This window comes from Spea bombifrons, chromosome 5, assembly GCF_027358695.1.
Source record: "Spea bombifrons isolate aSpeBom1 chromosome 5, aSpeBom1.2.pri, whole genome shotgun sequence".
Taxonomy (NCBI): domain Eukaryota; kingdom Metazoa; phylum Chordata; class Amphibia; order Anura; family Pelobatidae; genus Spea; species Spea bombifrons.
Genome location: NC_071091.1, coordinates 93,385,748 through 93,409,109, shown reverse-complemented (window position 1 = coordinate 93,409,109; position 23,362 = coordinate 93,385,748). Strand labels below are relative to the sequence as shown.

Genomic DNA, 23,362 nt, shown 5'->3' with positions numbered 1-23,362 from the left:
AGTGTAGTGTAGTGTAGTGTTTAAAAAACTATAAAAAAAAAATAAAAAAATAAAAATAAAAAAAAGGAAAAACGAATTAAAGACAAAAAAATTAGAGGAAGTTCTCTTCAGTGCTACTGCTTAAAAAGTAAAACTATGCACTACTGCACTGTGCTGTGTGCAATCTGCCAAAATCCTAAAGTTATTTAAATTATTAACTCAAGATTAACTATTTAATAACTAGCAGTATTTTATTTTTAATTTGAATTTACACGGGCCTAAGAGCTTAGCCTACTACTATGCTAGCCTAAAGCTATATTTCCTTACTATAAGTCTACCTCTAGGCAGACGCTCTCAAACCCACTAAGCTAAAGTGAGGTTAAATCAGATTCAGTATATGATTTATTAATTAATATTAAGTTATATAATATTAATAGATTAGAACTAATTTACTTATATATTATGTATTATAGATAGAAGAATATAGATTATGAATTAGAATTTAGAATTAGAATTACTTATATTATAGATTATGAATTAGAATATTATTATTTATAATATATTATAGATTAAGATTAAAGAAGATTAGAATTATTTTAGTACTACAGCTAGTAGCTTGAAGCTTTGCTTAGTACAGCTCGTCACAGTCAATTTTTCTTGAAAAGAATTAGAAATAAAATAAAATGTCACAGCAAAACAGTTATCTTCACTGCTTGCTGCACTCACTAGCCCAACAAGTTCACTTCACTGATGGACTGAGGTGAGCAAAACACTAAGGGTACTTTTAATAAAATTGAAATAAAATGTAAAATAAATGAGAAAATCTTTGCAAAACAGTTAACGTCACTGCTTGCTGATCAAAAAAAAACACAGCACTTATGCGGCTGCACTCACTAGCCCAACAAGTTCACTTCACTGATGGACTGAGGTGAGCAAAACAAATGAAATAAAATGAAAGATTAATTAAGAAAAATTGACTTGGTCTCTTACTGTTGCTAAAACAAAGCACAAACTATAGAGCTGCAGCACCAGTACTAATAAGATTAGCTGAACTATACGCTAGTAGTAATTAATTAATATTATTACTTTTATTTATAGCTAATTTAATTAACTATTAAGATAAGAAAGAATTAGAGAATTATTGATATTACTGATTTTAGATTAGACACTAGTAGATGTTCTGAATGTCTACAGTACACTCTACACTAGTATACTATTACTAACTATAACTGACAAATATATATATAATTTTATAATGAATTCAATTATTAATTATATTAATTAATATTACTGATTTTAAATTAGACACTAGTAGATGAATGTCTACAGTACACTCTACACTAGTATACTATAGTATATATATATATATGACTGACAAATATATATATATATATATTATAATGAACTATTAAATTATAGATTCTATTAAATTGTAATTTATAAATTCTATTTAATTTATTTAAGCAGGACAGGCAATAGGCACTAGTGCCAGCCCAGGGCAAGGGCACCCCAGTGCCACTGAGGCACTGGGTGCACTGTCAACTCAACAGCACTTACACTAAAGTTGATGACAAATTAATTTTAAAAAAATTAAATTAATCAAATTATTATTATTAAATTAATTATATTAAGTAGCACTGAAGTGAGGATGAAGTACACTGTGAGAAAGGCTTACCAGTCTCACACAGAACAGAACAATCTCTCTCTGTAACGCTCGGATGCAGCACAGCAGTGTTGCCAAAGCAGTCACAGCGAAAAATGAATGGATCTCTCAGGCAAGCTCTGGTCTTATAAAGGCGCCTTCAGAATTCAAAAAACAGCAGCACAGGCATTGGACGAGACCCTTAGCGTTACGTCACAAGAGTGAGCTGATTGGACAGACGAGGATCAGCTCACTCCTGTTTGAAATTTTGGCGGTTGCGCGGCAAAAACGAAGACGATCACGAAGAATCTTCGATTCTTCGTGATTGTGAGTCTTCGTCTTCGCCTACGGTTTGCCGGCACTGTATTCTGTTCTACGTTCCTTCGGAACGAACAAAAAAACGGCCTCTTCGTGCTCGTTTTCATGTTCGCCCGAAGACGAATGCACAAGTCTAGTAATAACCCCGTAGGCGCTACTAGCTTCGAGACCTCATACTGAGTTTTGAATACAAAAAAAGACTAATATTTAGACTGGATTTATTATCATACTTTATTACTTCTGGTTTGCAATTCATCTGGGTAAAAACTTGTAGAAAAGGGCATTATTTTAATTCACCATAATCTTGGTGAGTGAATGAACAGAATCGTACAACAAATTAGACATTAAACATGTGCAACTTGAACTCAGGATAATATGGTGGTGCTTGCGGTGCCTTCCTGTCTTCATAAAGAGATGGGACCTCTCTAAGGTTTACCAGAATGGCATTCCTATGTATGCTTTTGTAAATGTTCAGGTTGTGGAGCCCAAATGTAAGGAGACTGGGTATGTGGTACAATGTACAAGGACAATACAAGAACCTTGGCCAGACATCAATAGGTCAGAGCTGGCAGAAAGGTTTGTAGACAAGCAGAGTCAAAAATCTAGAAGACCAATCAGAACAAATACAAGAACACACACTGGTACAATTCATTGCTACAACTTAGCAAAGAGGGAGTGGCAAGTTGGCTTTTATTAGGGGATAATGTATTATGGGGAAGCATCCCCTTAAGAGGCTTGCACATAGCATGTGTACATAAAGGAAGGTCCCTTCAATGGAGACAGTGGCTGCAGCAGTCTGGTGCACAAGGAGGCGCTCATGCACTCCAAAGGTAAGTAAAAATGCTGACGTGTCTCGTGGCCAAAATGGCCGATTAGAGGATCGGGGGTGGGACAGTTACCAGGTGTGCCATAATATTGGCCCGAATTCAAGTTAGGCCAAAATGACGGTGCATTCCCCCGGATTTGGAATAGAGGAGAAGACTGTTACACAATTGGATGATCAGGGGGGAGGATGTCACTGCAAGCGTCACACTCTTGGTGGAAGTTCCCGTCAGGTTATGCACACAGATGCGGACCTCAAAAGGTGGACCTCATGAAAATTTAAAGGTACCAGGCAGGTCTCATGTGCATTAAAGTTTATATGATGGCAGTAGTTTCCCCTTTAATTTCCATATTTGGAAATATATTGCATTTTTTTCTAAAACATTTAGTACTATCAGGAGCTATAGCGGATTTGTGGAGCAATTAACTATTGTGTCTCCCCATATGAACTATACACAATACAGAGGTGACATTGACATACTGCAAGAATGACTTAGCAAGCCCTGTATAATGTGCAGCTAAATTGGCTAAAGCTGTGATAATGCATTATGTGTGGCAGGTTTAGCCTTTCTCTTGCAAATATCTGCAGAAGAGTGTCCCGAACGGTCACCCCTAATAAAGTGGTAGCAACATAAACCTTGTGGCAGATTTTGAAAGGGTTTCGAGGCTGGAGAAGAAGTAAAATTACAATCAAATATAGTAAAAAGCGCTACACTTTTTGCTCTAATTTAAGACAGTTTTATTGTTAAGGTTTTGTATTATCACATTTCCAGTCTACATGATACTTGCTGTACGAGGTTATCAGTACTCTGTGGAGACTCTTTCCCTATAATTAATGTCTGAAATAACTCTGTAGAACTGTATTCCACGTAATTATAAGATGGCAACTCTTCTTTTACTTTTCTAAACACGTGGTAAATTGTGTAGTTTATTTTTAAGTCTGTATCTACAACCAAATATATAACTACTTGTTCTTAAAAAATACCTAATATATTACTATTTGTTCAGGAATACACTTAAGAAACTAAGCATGGAATACTGTATATTATGTATGCACCTATGTTGTAAGAGCACCGGCAGACTGGCACTACCATATGTTTAGTGACTGGGTCCACCATTATTTTACACATGTCAGACTTAAGTGGGACAGGGTGCAACCATTTACAGGCATTCTTAATAATCAATGTCCAGCAAGCGTCTCCTGCTGATTTTAATGGAAGTTTTTATTGAATTCAACGTGAGTGCTTCTTTTACTTAAGTATGCTTCCTGTTTTCAGAAGGAAAAAGAAAATGGTCTAATTTTCTAATTTTAATTAAAAAAAAAAGATTCATAATTATTCCTCTTCAGAAGGATTGGAATGATGAAGCAGGACAAAAAAACGGTGGTTAATAAAATAAAAGAACAAAGCAATGAAATGAATACAATGAACAGAATAAGACAGAGAGGTAAATAACAATTTTCAAATTCCTATGACAAAAAATGGATTCATTGACTTTCATGCAGCGAAAAGCAAAACAAAACAATAACAAAAAATCAAAAACAATTTAAGGGACTAAACTGTACATTTCAAGTGACACTCTTCCTTTATTCAACACATGTCCTATCCACACATTTTTAAAGGCACCAGTAATATTTGTTCCTGGGAACACAGAACATTTCTGTACATCGAAAATGCCATTATAGCTAGAAATAACATAATTCTTCTTTTTCAGGTGGCTGGAACACAGTGAATTGCTTCTACATTTATTGTTGAAGTTTACAGTTGATAACAACACCGTCATTGGTTCTTAGTCGTTTAATATTTATATATGTTTATGTTGGCATGATATACTTGTATAACACTGTATTTTATATAAATCCAGACTATAACCCATACACCTGAGACATCACAGAAGACCATGTGTTTTTTACATCATATTGTCTATACAGTAGACTTGTGCATTCGTCTCCGGCGAACATGAAAACGAACACGAAGAGTGTGTTTTCGTTGTTTTTCCAGAGGAAACGAAGAAGCGAAGATAGCGGCAGTAAAACGTACACGAAGACGAAGACACATACCACAAAGAATCTTCGTGTTAGTCTTCGTCTACTAATCTCCCTGGTCCCTTCCCCATCTAGCCTACCTTATCTTCACGGCATCGCGGGGGTTGATGGAAGCAGAAATCTGTAGGTTCGCCGTCAGGAGTTAAAAAGGCCGTGCGAACGACTCTATTGGTCTCCTGCAAGGTCCTCCTCTGGCATCAACCAATTGGTTGATGCCAGAGGAGGACCCTGCAGACGACCACCAGGCTCACTCGCACAGCCTTTTTAGCTGACGGCGAACCTACAGATTTCTGCTCCAGTTAACCCCTGCGATGCTGCATAGATAGCGGGAGCAGAAATCCATAACTTCGCCATCAGGGGTTAACTTGGCCAGCAGGGACCACTGGTCTCCCTGCTCCAACAGTTAAAAGTCTGTAGGAACAACCAATAAAGTCGAAGTTGAGTTGAATAGGCTTCATAGACTTCGATTGGGTCCATAGACTTGAGTCTCCTGAGGCAAAGTGTGTAGTTGAGAGTAATATTTCACAAGTACAATGTGAGTTGGCGTTAGTGAAATTGCTACTGCCAACTCGCATGACTTAATCTCTTTGTGCTGACATGTGCAACTGAGGTAGAAAATCATCCATACAATTTAAATTTACTGTGCATTTATGAAATATACAATTATGACTAGTTGAAATATCAGGCTCCTTACTTTTTTTGTTTTATCCATTGCCTTCAGTATGGAAAGATTGAGGTCCTCCAGTGCTGCAAGCACATTTTCATATTCTCCCAAATGCTGAGAAAAGTAATCTGCAACACAAAATATATGCTTTGTATATTTGATTTGTCTAAGAGTAAGCAACCATACATAAGAAGGAAAACAAAAGAGAAATAAATAAAAAAAAATACATAGTCTATGTTCTTCTTGCCAAGAAATGGAAATAATTGGCAGCTAATTTATTCTTTGCCCTTCCTTCTGCTTTTTTCTGAAATTGACCATTTACCAATGGAATAACACAAAACGCTGCCCCCACCACAAAGACTGACCCCCTCCCAACTGTTAAAACCCCCATGTACACTGTTATCCCTGTTATCCCACTGTCTTGGGGCATGCCAGTTACATCTACAGCTGCTAGGAACTGAGCCCTCCCAATCCCTGCTGAAAAGATGAACCATCCAGTGTCTATACAGTTGTGTCATAGAGCCCCACAGTGAATAAGGAAGGGGCGAAATAACTGCATACTGGGCATTCCCTAGGGGGTCAGTGAGACTAAAGTGGGCTGCCAGACCCTGGGCCGTGAAGGAAATGTGTGGACGGAAAAGAAAGGGGTGGTCTGCAAGGCCAGATGAATAAAACAGGGAGGGTTTTGGAGGACGGCCTTTCTCTTGAGCAACGCACGGAGGAACAGCTTCCAACAGCTAAAGCAGCTTTAATTTACTGGGCTGATGGGCGACGCTACACTGGATGAGCTCATCACCCAAATGGGACCGATTGGCTGGGCTGAACAGCTTGAGGCTCCAGCTGTTCCACCTTTTTGCGAAGATGGCACCAGAGCGATGCCGGTGGGGTGAGCCAGACTGCCATCACGTTTGAGTTCAATACCTAGCGCAGGTCATTGACCGAGAAGCAATTTGTATGGGCTGTTGGGAGCACCACTGCCAGATCGCGTCCCTCAACAGGCCAACAGAGAAGTGGGACACCTGGAGTTTCTTTGGCGAGAAGAGAGCTCAGCACCAGTCAGGCCAACGTGGTTTGAAATGCCCTTGTTTGGGCAGGAGCCAACCAGTACAGGCCAGCAGGAGGGACTGTGGGGAGCTGCGGACAGGCTCTCAGCCAGTGGTTTAAAGGAGGAGGAAAAGGAGGAGCAGGTTCAGGCAGAGTGGGACAATGGGCTCCATCCCCAACGATCGTAGGAGACAGACCACAGGAGAGTGAGGCAGGAGTCAAAACAGCAGCGCACAAGACCAGGCTGAGATCCAGGTCCTACAACTGTTCATCTAGGGGTTATGCGGGCAGGTGCCCCACGTGGAGGAAGCATGGTGAGGAGCCGGATTATTTCCTCACTAATCCAGACATTTTCGCAAGAGGATAGCCCAAGAGAGAGGCCACACCAAGGACGGCTGCGATTTTATCCAGCGTGAGATATATATTGCTGTGGGTAAATCAGGGCCTGTGGTGAATCAGGGCCTGTGGTGATGCCAGCAGCTGTTTGAGAGTAGTATAGGCCTCTGGACACAGACTTGATAGCCAGGCAGCGGGGGTGCCAGAGGGGAGTAGTGTGACAAGTGGGCCTGCTGAAGGGTCATTGACATCTGCTGGGGCAGGGGACAAGTTAGTCACTGCAGATAAGGCAGCAAAGGACTAGTTAAGTTATTTAATGCTGCACATAGCAAGGTTTATGCCCTCGCCCATTGCTTTACTAACCCCTCTCCCCTCAAAATATGCATATGACATACCGCTATGATAAAATAATAAAATATGGTGATTCTTTTTCTCACTTTTATTTGAAAAATCTCTTACTCACCTGCAAAAACTAATGAAAAAAAACTCCTAAACAGATTCTACTATTTGTCCTGAGTTTAGAAATACGCATTTTTTTCGCACATTATAGGGTAATAAGTAGCATATTGCTATTTAAAAACTATTTGTTTTTCAAAAATGGTCATACTGCTCCCATGTCCTATTTGGGACATCTTTAAAACCTGCCACTTCAGTTTATCCCATCAAACCATATATGTTTGAAAACTAGACACCCCAGGGTATTTCAAGTGCTAGTATTTTAACTCTTGCACCAATTCTACCACCATTTATTTTTATTGGGTTGTTTGGGGAGTAATAGGCCACATTACTTTTTTTAAACTTTTTTTTAACTGCCCCATGTCCTATTTGGGATATCTTTGTAGCTGTCCAATTCAATGTTCCCCATCAAATCATATATTTTTGAAAAATAGACATCACAGGGTATTTCAAATGCTGGTATTTTCACCATTTCAATGCACACATTTTACCAAAGTTTGCAGTAGTATTTTTGTGTGATTTTTTCCACACATTCTACTTTAGGTAAGAATTTACAGCTCCTGGTATATGTTACTATCAAACAACAACCTAATATGTGTTCATCTCTTGAGTACAGTGATACCCCCAACGGGTTATTTGGGAGGTAAAAGGCCACCTTTGTGAGGTGTGCATTTTTTGGAATTTTGACATCTGGTCAGTCTGTGCCCATATCCTATTTTTGGAACATCTTTGAGCCTGGCCAATTTTTTTTACCCCATTAAATAATACATTTTTTTAAAATTAGACATTTAACATGTGACAATTTTTGTGAAGATATAGCACTAATATTAAAAATATTATATAAAATAATATATATTATTTTATATTATATAATAAAATATAATATAAACATTTTTGTTGGAACAGAGTGGTTCCCCTGATGGTGACATCAGTGGGGAATTATTTGTACATGTTACCAAATGTTTTAATTTTTTTAAAATTATTTTACTAATACATGATTAGTGAGCTGGGCTCCATTGACTTGCATGGATAGACCCTCTGTAAACTCATTAGCGTTTCAGTTGGTGCCGCCATCTTGTGAGTGGCAGCAATGTCAGTCACTAATGGCACTTGTGATTGCTCTTTAGAGCCACCTCAACGAACCCTGAGACTGATATGGTCATACAGAAAATGATTACTTCAAGTTATTGCTGCTAAAGGTGGTTCTACAAGCTATTAAGTCATAAGGTGTATTTAGTTTTTCATACATGACTTTCATTTTGGTTTTATTCTTGTTGAATAAATCCTGAGACTTTAATATGTCATGTGCTGTTGTTCATCTGAGGTTGTATTAACCTATTTTTTAGACCTGCTAAGGAACAGATGATTGTTATTATGTCTTCATATGTAAAACCATAACATTTAAAAAGAGTGTACTTTATTTTTCACACGACTATATCTATATTACCACATACACTCTTAATAGAGTTAGATTTTAGAATGATTCATTGCCACATGTGTACCACAAGGTATTAGAAATTATCACAAACTCAAATAATTTCTTAGAGTATCATAAAAATATATCATAAATTGCCACGCTATACTCTGTAGGTACACAACATAGCCATTAAATAGTCAAGATACCTGTATTGCCATTTCTGAACATCAATAACCTCAAAGTAAAATAAAAATAATAACCTGAACTTAACCCAAGCCACATTAATTTACCCCAAATCAAACTAGTTATCGTATTTGAATTTGATATACAGACACAATAGATATGTAACAGTATCCAGTTTAGCATGTTCATTATTCTGTGCCTATATCCCAATGCTTTGGTTTGGACAGAAATCGAGTGGATTGTTATAAAAATACAGCTAGTCTTTTCTTAATGAATAGGCAGACAAGCAACATTTCAGCCACCCACTGTTTATTCACCATGAACAATCTCAGGTGTAGATTTAAACTAAATTACCTTAGTTTGACACTTGAAGGGTAGATTTCATTAACATAAACCAGAACTGTTCTTTTTTTGTGTTGCACACATCATTAATAATTGCTACTCTTCAACTAGGTAACAAAAATAGATCTAAGTACTTGAAGATTAGCCTCTGCCTGCCAAACTGTTTGGGATATATAAAACATGGGATTTAGACTGCCAAGCTGCGAAGGCTATTGGGTGCATTGAAAATACATTTTAATGTTATATTCCATTTTAAATAATCGTATGAAAAATAATCTCTAATTAGTCTCTAAATAGAATGTACTGATGCCTGACCAGCCAAAGCATTGCAATGAAATTCGCCTGCATTAAACTATTTTTTTATGTTATCTCTTAAGCAGAAGGAAGTGTGGGAATATGATTAACAAATGGTATTTCCATTACATTTGTAAATCAGTATGGGCTTGAAGTTGTAATGGTCTTCATAGAGATAATAATTACACACAGACAATGCAAACAGATGCACAGGGGTATTAATGAAGTAAGTATAATCACACTGCAATGCATCATAGGGAATTGCATAACAGATGAGAACTCCTGTCTGTTGTAGAGGAAAGTTTGAAGGTTTTAAATGAACTACTGAAGGTTATATGTTATAGATTTAATTCTGCACCACAGTAACGTAATCATTAGATTTTGGGGCCAGCTGAGAGTTCGTGTTCGTTTTTTGGGGGGGAAAGATTCTTCGTATTCGACGAACTTCGCCCGCTGTGTCTTCGTATTCAATAACATTTTCATTTTTGGAAATCCCATTTGTCCATCCGGGTTGCCATGGAAATGAATGTGTAAAAGAAGTTGAATTAAAATGGTGAGATTCTCCTTCTCTTAGTGTAGTTAAAATGGCAGCCACGGTGACAAACGAATGAATGAAGATTTTGTGGTGCGCAGATTAGTTATCTGTTTTTCGTTCAATGTTGCATTTGTTTGCTCATTATATGGACGAATGGACAAAACAGCAATATTTGAAAACGCCAATATTCAAAAACGAATGCGCTAGTCTAGTAATCATACCTGTCTTTATATAGAATAGGGCCCAGGGAAAACTATCATCTATGCCCCACCTTCACTTGCATGTGGGTTTAAAACATCAGCAAAGACTTCTCCACTAATGCGTCCTTCTTTGTAGTCTGCATGCAGTCTGCTGCTGGGCACCAGGATCATTTCCTTACACTTCTAGCAGTTGCAAAGACTTCTAGGCTATGATGACCGTTAAATAACATAACCAAGGGCTTTTCTTACACACCTAGCTCCATGCAGTTTCAGTCAAGTTGTTGGTTGTGAATACTAATTTTACAAACGTCAGTATCGTCTGGGGAGCCCTGGAGTGCTTCGGGGTATCTGTAATTTAAAGGAGCACTCCAGCCCTACTTTCATGTTAATGCATTTTTAACCACATTCAAATCATTACTGGTATTTATTTGTTATTACAGTTCCTCTGTACCATTTAACTCTATCCCAACTCCCTCAACTTGATAGCAGGGAGCACACCTTAGTGTGCTTCTTGCATATGCTCGGCAGAAGTACTGTTTGTGTCAATTGCAGTAGCAGGAGCCAATCACATGTATGCTATCAGGAACAAGAATCTGTTTTACTCCAGTAGAGTCTAATTTTCTATTAACTAAACCAGACAATCTCAAGCTGATTTAAGTGATGAAGTCTCAACAGCTGGAAGGTGGAACCTGCTAAACTTTTTTGAAGGTAATTCCCCAATCACATACTGTTGTCAAGGTTGCATTTGCTATATATTTATTACCACATGGGTCTTCTTTACCTTGAGTGCCGTCCCAAGGCAGACCGAATCAACACCCCCAGCTGCCCCCTTCTCAGCTGCCATCCTTACAGTGGAAAGCCAGTATATGATATCATGGAGTCATATCGTGTGCCAGCTCAGTTTGCCAATCAATATAGTTCTGCATTTTTTTCATTGGATTCTCATACTCTATTATATGAGGTCTACTTGTACGATGAATCACGGTCAGTAAACTACCTCTCACTGCTTCTCAAAAAAAGCATGTTATGCTTCATTAGGGCTCCAGAAGAGGCGCTTAAAGAGTGTGATTTCACTTTACACAATATTGCTATCTTTAGTTTATAACTTTGCATATTCTCCATAGTCATCATTGTATGTGGATATTGTCCTGTAGTGGACACTGGAGTTAAAAGGACTTAATGTGAATTATTGTGTAAACAAAATTTGAAATATTCCTATATGAACATTTGTGATATTGTTTATTAAGATGCTTTTTATCTGTTAAATTATTTGAGTTGAACATTTGATTTCCACATGTTTTTATTGTATTTTTGTCATGTTGGAGATTAGGTTGCTCAGCATAGGTTAAAGGGTGGGTTAGAAGTTGGTGCTATACTGGTTCCTATATCATTCAGTGGAACCAATGAACTAAAATAAGTTAAGCATCAATGGAGACAAAAATGTCTAGAGTTGGCTGTGGTTCAATAATTTACATTTGCATCATTATGAGATGTTGTGAGTCTTTCTTTTTTGCTCAGGTTACCCTGATTGCCTACATCATGCATTTTAAATTCCTCACAAGTTTAACAAGTTCCACTGCTACTGGAAGCCAGTTCTATGTATCTAAGAGCTCAGCGCATGTTAATGCAGCATTACGTTTAATAACAGGTGACTAGCTTGATCATAAACACTTACTAGTAATACACAAGTAGTAATATTCACTGTGGAACTTAAATGATGTGAAGACAAATATACAAGAACATTTTCTTACCGTATAATTCTTCTGTGTCCAGATTACTGAAAATTCAAAAACAAACAAAAGAAAATTCTTAATAAATTAATAAACAGTGATTATTATTATACATTTGTATAGTTCAGAACAAACCATTTCAATACATCATATACTTCCCTAGAAAGATAAACTTATATGTCGAGAACTACCTGACCTCCACTGGAAGGTAAGCACCAACTATTTGGCAAATATATGATTTGTTTTCCAACTATCCACAAAAATAAGTAAATGTGTCAGTTCACATCACACAGTCATTCATGAGCACCCAAGGGCAAATGGAAAACATAACACAGAGTGTGTCTTATGACAAAGGCAAACCTTGTGTGACAAGAAAGGAGAACAATGGAATTTCGGGTTGGCCATTTACAAGCCTATGTCACTGAATGTTAATGCCATGGCTTAATTAAAAAAGAACTAATGTTATAAGTGCGACAAAGGCACATAACACATCAGTGTTGCAACGTACATAAAAGATTAATATTGATTCTTAATGTAAGCAAGATTTCTGTTTAATAATCCTTGAAAGAAATAAAGATGGTAATGTTAATTTATTTATAGATTTAATAAACCCAACATCACAAAACAATGGCTCCCTATGCAGAAATAATTAAAATGGCATCAAAGTATTAAAGTTTCATCATAGATAGCACAAAAGAACTTCCCCAATGATGAATTAATATGACACTGCTTACAACACTTTTCAGACCACAAATACAGTCCAATATACAGCTCAGAACCACGCTCATATTAAGTTTATCAGGTTAGAATTGTTAAACCCTTTTGCTCTAAACGATGCAATTTGAGTGATAACTTCTAGCAGGAATTAAATTAAGCGTATGTAGAAATTAGAAGACTTGTGCATATGGAACAAAAACGATTCTGACAAATGTTTTGTTTTGTCTTTTGGTCCATTAGTTTTCAGACAACAAATTTAATTTCCTGCCCTTTTGGTTCAAATGAAATTTGGATGGGTTTTGCATTCGGAAGCATAATTCATTGTGACTCACTCTTATTCACGCTTTCACTCTCTCTCACATGCACATTCTCCCACACTCTCATTCATTCTCTCTCGCACTCTCGCTCAATGCCACCCTATGCCGTTCACCAACCGCTTCCGTGTCCCTGTTTCCTTTTCCGTAGCTCCATTCTTCCATTGCCTCCTCTTGTTCTTCTGTCTTCTTTCGCTTCTCCTTGTGTCTTCTTTCTTTGTCCGTGAACCAAACCTCCCAGGCACACTCTCTCCCCCAATTGGAGTAAAGTGCCAGAGGCTGTCCCTGTGGCTCTGCCCTTTTGGGGAATTGCTCCTGGTGGCCTGGTTCATTGAGAAGCAATAGTGTGTGGGTGTGTTTTGTGGCCTGCTTCCCTGGGTCTCCAGGGCAGTTTCCTCTTTCTCCAGGCAGTGAAGAAACATTTGGTCATGCCCGTTTTACGCAAACTAAAGGCTCTCTGGGTGCTAGTCCCACCCCTCTGTGCCGCTAGCCTTGCCCCTTCATGAAATACTTCCCCAGCAAAGTGATAGCTACAGCATGTGTAGCCTACTCTAGGATGTTCCTAGGTATGATTCTATGCATAAATCATTGGACATATACAGCACACCGTATTCTCTAGATTACACATTTCACTTATTTTGCTTTGACGTGGCCCTCTGAACTACCTCCTAGAATACTAGGGATCTTCTGGAAATTGATAAGGGCATTACCATATTTTACATTCATGCAGTGTTTGCAGGTTGGGTAAGGTCATTGCGTGGGAGTCTTATGTTTTTTTCTGACATTTATTAATAAAACCAATAAAGACAGCTTAATGTCCAAAACAACCTCACATCATGAAAGAACTTGGTGAATACTTTAACATGTATTTTAAAAAAAAATTAAAAAGATATTTTAAAAAAACTTATGCCACAGCTCCCCCTGGTCCATGGATCACCGCCGCTGATTGGCTACTTGAAGCAGCCAGTCAGTGGTAGGTAAGTGATTCATTGACATCATTGGATGTGCCTTCTATACATTCTCTCCATGCATTTGCAAGGATACCATGCACATTTAAGAGGGATTCTCAGCTATCGTATGATGGTTGGAGTGTCACTTTAAAGTTACCAATTTTAGGGGATGCGTGACCTTAACATTGCTATATTTCTAAAATATTGTGAGCAATGTGTTATTCCTCTTCCCCAATAACTGGAGGTAAGTGTATTCTTTCCACACGACCTATCATTCTTCTACCATTATACTATAACATACAGTTATCCTCCTTATGTGAGCCATTCGCAGCATTCACTTTGGAGGTTTTCACTTGAGTTTTCATTGGAAACAGAGGTTGGTGAATTCACGCAGTTTTAACAAAACTAATTGCATTATATATTATCATACATTTTTTTTTATATTTCTTCTCAACTGTATCCAGTGAATACTTAAATGTACTGTTCCACATATATGTTGTTCTCCCAACTTCCCTAGGTTTTATATTGCTATGTACTACTATGGTATACATCTTAAATAAGGGTATCTGTTTTATAAAATAACATACCATTTTGCTGCATTTTCTTAGATGGCATTTCAGCAGGGCTTCTTAATCTTGTCTGTCTTCACTGCTTAGCCCCACCATCTCTGACATCATAGAATGGGCATTACCTTAAAGGTCTTCTAATTTATAGGGACCTTACTTTCTCACACCTATTATACATCACTAGCATCACATCTATCACACAAAATGCTTCACAACTATTACACACATCACTCCATCACATCTATCACACAAAACACCTCATACCAATCACACATCACTTTCACTACACCTACGACACAAACCTCACACTGCTCCTATCACACGCATAACTCCCATCATAACCATCAAACAAAACACATCAGCCAATCACACTCACTTCCCATCACTGTGTATGTGTAAAGAATTGCCGTTTCACACGCATGAGCATGATATGGCAGGTGGAAGTGGCGGAAGGCGATAGGACTTCAGTGATGTAATACATAGGGGCTTTGGAGGAATGTTAAGTATTTCAATATTTAGAAACATTTTTTAAGACACAGTGAGTATTTATGAGAAAACGAAACAACTTCTCTCTACATGATGCAGAACTTGTCTAGGGATATTTTAAGAGACCCCCAAGGTGAAACAGCACCTTCAAATTAATATTGCATCAGTTGTTTTCTTTTTCTGATTCTATAACTAGACGCTTAATCCATGAATGCATATAGTGGGCTTGGTGAGAGACTGACTTATGTACATCCTCCAATTTGAGGTATATAAGACAATTGCCAGATTTTACTAGTTTATGACGTAAAGTCATGATTTATAAAGACACGGAGGCGAGCATTATGCTTATCTCTTTTCTTTATTTCCCTCAGCAGCAAAGAAAGAGAAAACATTTTCAAACGAAAAAATATAACCATATACAAATGCACCAATCACAGGAATACATATATATCCAATGAGGGCCCTCCAAGGATACCCCTCCTTCCTGTATAAACGTCTGTATCCTGAACCTCTTCCTCTTTTCTTTGAACAGCACCGAAGAGCAGTAAACAGTCGAATTAAACTGGAACACCGATGAACTGAAGAAACCGTCACAGCAACCAGAACATGGACGGAAAACAGGCAGTCAAACAGGAACCGGAGTCCATGAAAACCTCACGCTGCAAATAAAGAGAAATCGAGATATTGAGTGAAACAATTCACCACCATAAAACACAATCAGGGCCAAAAATGGAAAGAAGCCCATAAATAAAACGACTATACAAATCACAATAATCAGAAAGAATAATAAAATAACAATAAAATACCATACAGTGCATAAAACACAAATCACATGGGAGGGAATACAAACCCCAATCCTAAAAAGAAGAGAAAAACAAATCAGGGTGGGAATAATGCTCGCCTCCGTGTCTTTATAAATCATGACTTTACGTCATAAACTAGTAAAATCTGGCAATTTATAAAGACACGGAGGCTCCCATTATGCTAGTTTAAAGCTGGTCAATAACGACACTAGAAAAATGAATTAAAGGCTTAAAATAAAATTCCCTGAACGTAGACTCCCTGGACCAATCCGCCGCCTTGAGGAGATCCTCCAGTCGACAGCCCAGGAACGCAACCTTAGACGCCATGGCCCCTCTAGTAGAATGGGGGCCAAAAATGGAAGTATCAACCCCAGCAGAGTCCAACAACCATTTGACCCACCGGGCCAAGGTCGCCGTCGATACAGGTAAGTGAGGCCTGCGAAACGACAAAAACAGCTCAGGACGAGAAACGTCCCTAAAAGGAGCAGTCCGCTCCTCATACGCCCGAAGGCACTCAACAGGGCACAACCGCACCTGATGAGGAAAAGAAGGGTAAAAAACCGAGGTAAGAGAGGTCTTGGTACGCCTCGAGATGTCAAACCGAACACCCTCTGGGGTAAAGGACCTGGACGAAATATCCAGCGCCCGAACATCAGACACGCGTTTGCAAGACACAAGACAAAACAACATGACCAATTTGGCAGATAACTGTTGTAGGGACAACAGGGCGTTATCAGGCCACGCGACTAAAAACCGAAGAACAATATCAACGTCCCATAAACCTGAGTAACGAGGACGAGGAGGACGAGACAACCTAATGCCCTTAAGGAGACGACAAATAACAGCCATTTTCCCCAATGGCACTCCAGCAACACCGACGTGACCCGCGGAGATAGCGGATCGATAAACGTTAATGGTGCGATAAGCTAAACCCCCGTCAAACAACTCAGTGAGGAAACGCAAGACCACTGTTACAGAAGCCGAAACGGGATCCACACATTGTCCCACGCACCAACGTTCCCACACATTCCAGGCATGACAGTAAGCCCGTCTAGTCCCTGGAGCCCAAGCTCCCTCCAAGAGTGCCTGAGTCGATCTCGAAACTCCCTGGATACACCAGGGTCCCCGGAGACCTTCCAAACCAGCAGGGGCAGAAAGCCCTGGCAAAGGAGAGGATGAGGAGACCCTTCCCAATCCACCACCAGATCTAAACTGGAGGGAAGCATGCGCGGGATATCCACCAACATGCCCAGCAGAGTAGGGAACCACGGCTGAGAGGTCCACAGAGGAGCAACAAGGACTAAAAGAGTGTTGCACCGCCGAAGAAGAAGCAACGTACGCGCTAGAAGGCAAAATGGAGGGAAGGCATAACTCCTGTGAAACGCCCAATCCTGCAGAAAAACATCGGATGCCAAAGCCTCCGGATCCGGCCTCCAACTGAAAAATGTGGGAAGGTGAGTATTCAGCCGGGAGGCAAACAGGTCTATCTCGAACGGACCCCAGAGGTCGGAGATCCGGCAAAACACCGAGTGGAGCAGCCGCCAGTCGCCGGAATCTCTGAGATGGCGAGAGTTCCAATCCGCGACAGAATTGCTCAGGCCCGGAATATGCTCCGCCTGGACAGAGATATTGTGAGCCAGGCAAAACTGCCAAAACTCCTTGGCCAGACCCGACAGCGCCTGAGATCTCGTCCCGCCCAAGTGGTTGATGTATCTGACCGCCGACACATTGTCGAGCCGAAGAAGCACGGAGCAGTTCAAGGAATCTCGTAAAAAACTCCGAATGGCGAAAGAACCTGCGAGAAGTTCCAGACAATTTATATGAAGCCGCTTCTCGTGCAGAGACCATTTTCCCCCTGTGGAGGAATGACCGCACCGTGCCCCCCAACCGGCCAGGCTGGCATCTGACTCTATGACGATGTCGGGAGTAGTCCCGAATATCGCCCTCCCGTTCCAAGCATCCATATGAGTTAGCCACCAAGAGAGTTCCTCCTTTGCTTCGCAATCGATCGGAACGACCGCATCGTAAGACAGGCCTTGGAGCAACGAGCGATTCTTCAGCCTCTGAAGCGCCCGATAGTGCAGGGGGCCAGGAAAAATCGCCTGGATGGAAGCCGACAACGTCCCTATCATCCGTGCGAGACACCGAACGGATATAGCCGGCCGCCTCAAAATCTTCCTGATCTCCTTCTTGATTGACTTCACCTTGGTCACCGGGAGGTGCATAGACCCGTGAACCGAGTCGATCAGAAAACCCAGAAACTCCAACGACTGAGAAGGCGTGAGATCCGACTTTTTCCAATTGAGCAGAAAGCCCAGGTTCTGCAGGAGGGTTGTGGTCCACGACAAATGAACCTCGAGAGTAACCACATCTTGAGACATAATGAGCAAGTCGTCTAAATAGATGATAAGACGTACACCTTGCTCTCGCAGTTTGCCCACAACCGGCCTCAGAAGTTTGGTGAAACACCACGGCGCCGACGACAGGCCGAACGGTAGGCTCGTGAATTTCCACCTCTGCGAGTCCCACCGAAAATGAAGGAAATCTTGATGCTCCACGGCCACCGGGACCGTCAGATACGCATCCTGGAGGTCGAGCTTGACCATCCAGTCTCCTATCTCCAGCAGGTCCCGGAGACAATGAATGCCCTCCATTTTGAAGTGGTGATAGGTAACAAAAGCATTCAGAGGGCGAAGGTTGATCACTGGGCGAACACCGCCGCCCTTTTTGGCCACTAGAAATAAATTGCTCAGGAAGCCCGGAGACGCATCCGAGATAGGGGCTATGGCCTGTTTGGCGAACAACGCCTGGACCTCCGCGGAAACCAGAGCCCTGTCCGCCTCCGAAAATTGTATTACCCGGGGCAGCTGATACTGCACCGGTGTCTGAACAAAGTCGATGTGATACCCCCGAACCGCATCGAGGACCCAAGGGTCCGACGTTAGTGCCCTCCAGGCACTGAAACAGAAACGCAGTCTGCCCCCGACCTGACCTGCGGGAGGTAAAAAGGTTAGGCTTGTACTCACCGTAAGGGCGTCGGCCTTGGTACGCTCCTCTAGCACCTCTGTTCTGCCACGGTCGTGGGCGTTGGGGAAAGAAGGACGACGATGAAGATGTCGGCTTATGCTCCTGGAAGTGTGCTCTGGAGGGTGCGGGGCCTCGAGGACCGGAATATGATCCTCTGGAAGCACGGCCTGGTAGACGGCCCCTGTGTCTACTGGCCCCTCCAAAAACCTTCCCTCTAAAGACCTTGCGCATATTGGACTGCGCCTTATCCAAAGCCGTGAAGGTATGGACAAAAGATCCCAAGTCCTTGACGAAGGAATCGCCAAACAGCAAACCCTTAGCCCGTGGTCCAGGCTCAGATATCGCCATGTTGACCAACTTGGGTTCAATCTTAAGCAAGATAGCCTTGCGTCTCTCAGCAGCCACTGCAGTATTGGCATTGCCTACAAGGCAGATAATGCGTTGAACCCAGCCACGGAGCTCCATAAGATCCACCGGGGCATTGTCGGATAGAGCAGCCTCCACCATTTCGAAGGCCCTGGTAGCCGGACCCAATATATCCAGGATTTTATCCTGGCAGTTACGAAGGGAAAACTCAAGGCCCTTTTTGGACTTCCAGCCAGTTTTCCCTAAAAATTGGGCGATCTTAGGATCCACCTCGGGGGTAGCACACGCGTCGTCCGGTACGGACGGTCTAGGGCATTCGGCTCGTAGCTTATTGCGAGCCGCCTTATCTAGTGGCTTACGCACTCTGGAGGCCACATATTGGGCGACATGCGGTGACGGGAACCACTCCGCCGACCTAGGGTTTTGCAGGTCGTCTGGATTGAAAAGTGGCTCGCCCCGGGGGTCCACAAGGGTATCCCCGTCAACATTGGGGCGGTCAGGCACAGGGCGTTCTGCCTCCTCGTGAGCAGTATCCTCGTAAGAGGAGAGATCAGCCTGGTCAGAATAATCCGACGCCTCCTCAGAAACTGACTCAGAGTCGGACGAGTCAGAAAAGGACTTAGCCTTTTTCCACCTACGCATCGATTTTGCCCGATGGTGGGCTCTCTTACGTGGTGCAACCACGTCCTCAGTGACAGGGCGTACCTTGTCCGTCTTGGTAATTTTGGAGGGCTTTATGGGAACAGTATGATGAGACTTAGAGGAAGCCTTGCGCCCTACAGCAATCTCAGTATGACCAGGGTCAGAAACATCAGGGGCATGCGACAGAACAGGCAATTGCACGGCCTTAAATGCTGAAGCAATAGACTGAGTAATATTAGAGGACATAACATCCATGGCAGATTGTAAAGCCTGATTAACAGACCTGGCCATAGTAGCATCCAGGAGGGAATGAAACTCCTCAGAATTAAATGCATCCCCTTGAGAAACATTAGGGCCGGGACCCTCATCATGTGAGCCAGATGAAATGTGACCAGAAAGCATTGGTAGCTCAGCAGGAGCCGCAGGCTTACTAGGAAACATACTGCAATCGATAACTGACCTGCACGATGTAAAACGAGAGCAATCTCGCAACAAGCACTGAAGTGAAGTGAAGGGAAAGACAGAAACAACGTGTAACTGCCGAAAAAATGGCCGCCGCGGCACGAAACCGCGATACGAAACAACCTGGCAAGAAGAAAAAGAACTTACCTGATCAAAAATGGCCGCCGCGCGTCGGACGTATGACGCGCATGCGCGAACCTGAATAGAGAAAAAACCCCGGGAGGCCGCAGAGAGACAAAGCAGAGCGGCAGACGAAGGAAAAACAGAGAAGGTAAGGACGAAAAACGGAGCTCTAAAAGCGCCGAAACACGTAAAAGGGGGGTACAGGCAAGAGAACACAAAAAAGCCCACCCGCCCCGGACGAACAGGGGCGGAGGGAGAGTGACAATAAAGCAAAAAACCGCTTAGCAGTAATAAAACGAATCAGGAATACTTATCTCTGAGGGAGCAGCAAAGAAAAGAGGAAGAGGTTCAGGATACAGACGTTTATATAGGAAGGAGGGGTATCCTTGGAGGGCCCTCATTGGATATATATGTATTCCTGTGATTGGTGCATTTGTATATGGTTATATTTTTTCGTTTGAAAATGTTTTCTCTTTCTTTGCTGCTGAGGGAAATAAAGAAAAGAGATAAGCATAATGGGAGCCTCCATGTCTTTATAAATCAGGATGTTTATAAATTGGTCTATTGGTCTCTCTTGGCAAGCATCAAAATGGAATACTTTAAAAATGTGTGCATTCAAATATAAAAATCCCCACTGCGTGCCTGTATGGATAGCTATTTATGGATCTCTCACCATGTGCTCATCTGCAATATTAGAGGGAAATGTACGTTAGAGAATAAATCTCTTCAATATAATTACAGTCGCCTGTCATTTACCAAGTGGTAGTTTTGGACAACGAAATGCAGAAATCAAGTATCAGCTCATGTTCCTATTTTATTTCTACTCAGATATTACGCTTTACATTATTAATAAAAGTTGCTGCATGCCAGCTTTAACCTATATATGTTATGTTAGAGATTCATATATGACTATATATTGATGCCTTTTAGTATTTGTATTCAGCTGTGTTTGGTATACCGTTGGTGACAGTGACATAACCTCTAACATACGCCTCCCAATTGTCCCTTCGAGCTCCACCTCTGTCCCACTTTTCTGGACAGAGATAGAGCTCAGCAGGACAGCAGGATTCAAAAACGCAATCCAGTGGCCCTGATTTCACCAGAGAATGCACACTGCGCATGCGCTGACACGCTACTTACCAAGCTCCGCCCCCCACGTCCCAATTCACAAGGGGTAGAAGTTGGGAGGCTGGGGGATCCTGACACAGTTACTCTAAGCCTTGCCTTTCCCTTACAAGTAGAGAGTCACGCTCTTATAGACTACAAAAGAAGCTTCTTACTGGCTGATTCTGTCACACACCACACTCTAGAAATGGAGTCTGCAAATATACCTACTGTACACGAGGGACCCTACATATGATGTGGGCCCCCATATCAACCGGCAAAGCAATAACTCTAGTCCTGCGGTGCAGTGCATGGAAAGGTATACATTAGACAACATTAATTAAGCATCAGGTCTCATTGAGAATCATCAATTGGGTTTGGGAACAGACTCTTTTCATGTTATCTGCTACATGGAAGATGAGTAAAGATGTGAAAAAGAGAAATATTGCTGATATTGTAATTTCCAGAGCTGCAGATATACAAATGGTGGCTTCTATAAGTGTCCCACAAGCAGAGGCGTATCTAGGTTATGGCACCTATGGCTCCTGCCATAGGCGCCATTTGAAAGGGGCGCCAGTGAGCGGCTTTCAAACGCCGTCTTTGTTTTTCTTCTTTTTTTTGATGCGGAGGAGAGAGAGGGGGGCGCCTAGCAACCGCTCGGCGCCCCTCATTCTCCTCCACGAGGCCTTTGCCTCCGTCCCGGTGCCCGCTGCTTCAGTGCTGAGCGGCAAAATATGACGTCATATTAAGGCGCTCAGCAGTGAAGCAGCGGGCACCGCAGCAGTGCAAGAAGGCAGAAGCCTCATGCTCTCGTCGCTGGACCTCAAGGTGAGAACTACAAAGGGGGAGAGGGGTTAGGGAGTGATAAGGGAGGGAGAGGGATTAGATATTTGGACAGGGGTGCAATTTCAGCGCTTGCCATAGGCGCTATTTTCGGTAGATACGCCTCTGCCCACAAGGTTTGTTGTTTGTACATACATTATTATTAATAATTTAAAAATACATAGATTTGCAATAGTAGAAAACAAAAATTGTAATCTAGGGTTAAACTAAGAATTGGTAGTTTACGGTAGAGAAGATGGGTGATGAGGGAGCTTATTTCAGAAAGAGTCTGGTTTCCATTGAAGTTGAAAATTCTTTTTTTTATATATATATTTCTCTCCATGTTGCCTGAGAAAACCCAAAGGCTTTGATGAGTTATGTAATTAATTCAAAAATGCCAGCTCCCTTCAGAATATGCAGATGTCTACATGAACAAAATGAAATGTTATCCACAGTACCAATAGCCTATATCTATTAAACTAAAATGAGCTACATTATAATGCAAAAAAAAAGAAAACCAAAGCAAAGCATTTCACGCCATGCTAACATGCTTAAATTGTCCATCTGTTTCAGTAACCTTAATTTAAATATTAATCTTCTATATATACCATATTATTATAGATACATTTTTAAGTTTTTTGAGCCATTTATAAATCAAGATACAAGAATACATAATGAGCAATAAGAAAATTTCAGGTGCATGCTGGTAATATTGTATTCTACGCAATAGATGTATTGTGCTGTCATGGTATATATATATATATATATATATATATATATATATATATATAGAATAGGTTTACTTTTTTACCAATAAAAAATAGTAAAAATTGGGATCTACACTGATCAAGAATCTTCAAACATAATAAATAAGGCAGGTGTTAAAATTTAAACCTGTAAAATATCCATATCAATTATTCATTTTCCATAAGGAAAGACATCATTGAAATATAAAAAAGTGCAAATACAAGAAG

General features: G+C 41.1%; 1 protein-coding gene across 1 annotated transcript in view; it reads right to left on the bottom strand.

The window, feature by feature from the left end:
- NECAB1 (N-terminal EF-hand calcium binding protein 1) overlaps positions 1–23,362 on the bottom strand; it is an 87,901-nt gene that overhangs the window by 43,808 nt on the left and 20,731 nt on the right. The window contains exons 4-5 of the mRNA XM_053467297.1: positions 12,028–12,053; positions 5,500–5,597 (exon numbers count right to left, since the gene is read on the bottom strand). Of these exons, the coding sequence (XP_053323272.1) occupies positions 5,500–5,597; positions 12,028–12,053 (124 nt within the window). The remainder of the gene's footprint in view (positions 1–5,499; positions 5,598–12,027; positions 12,054–23,362) is intronic.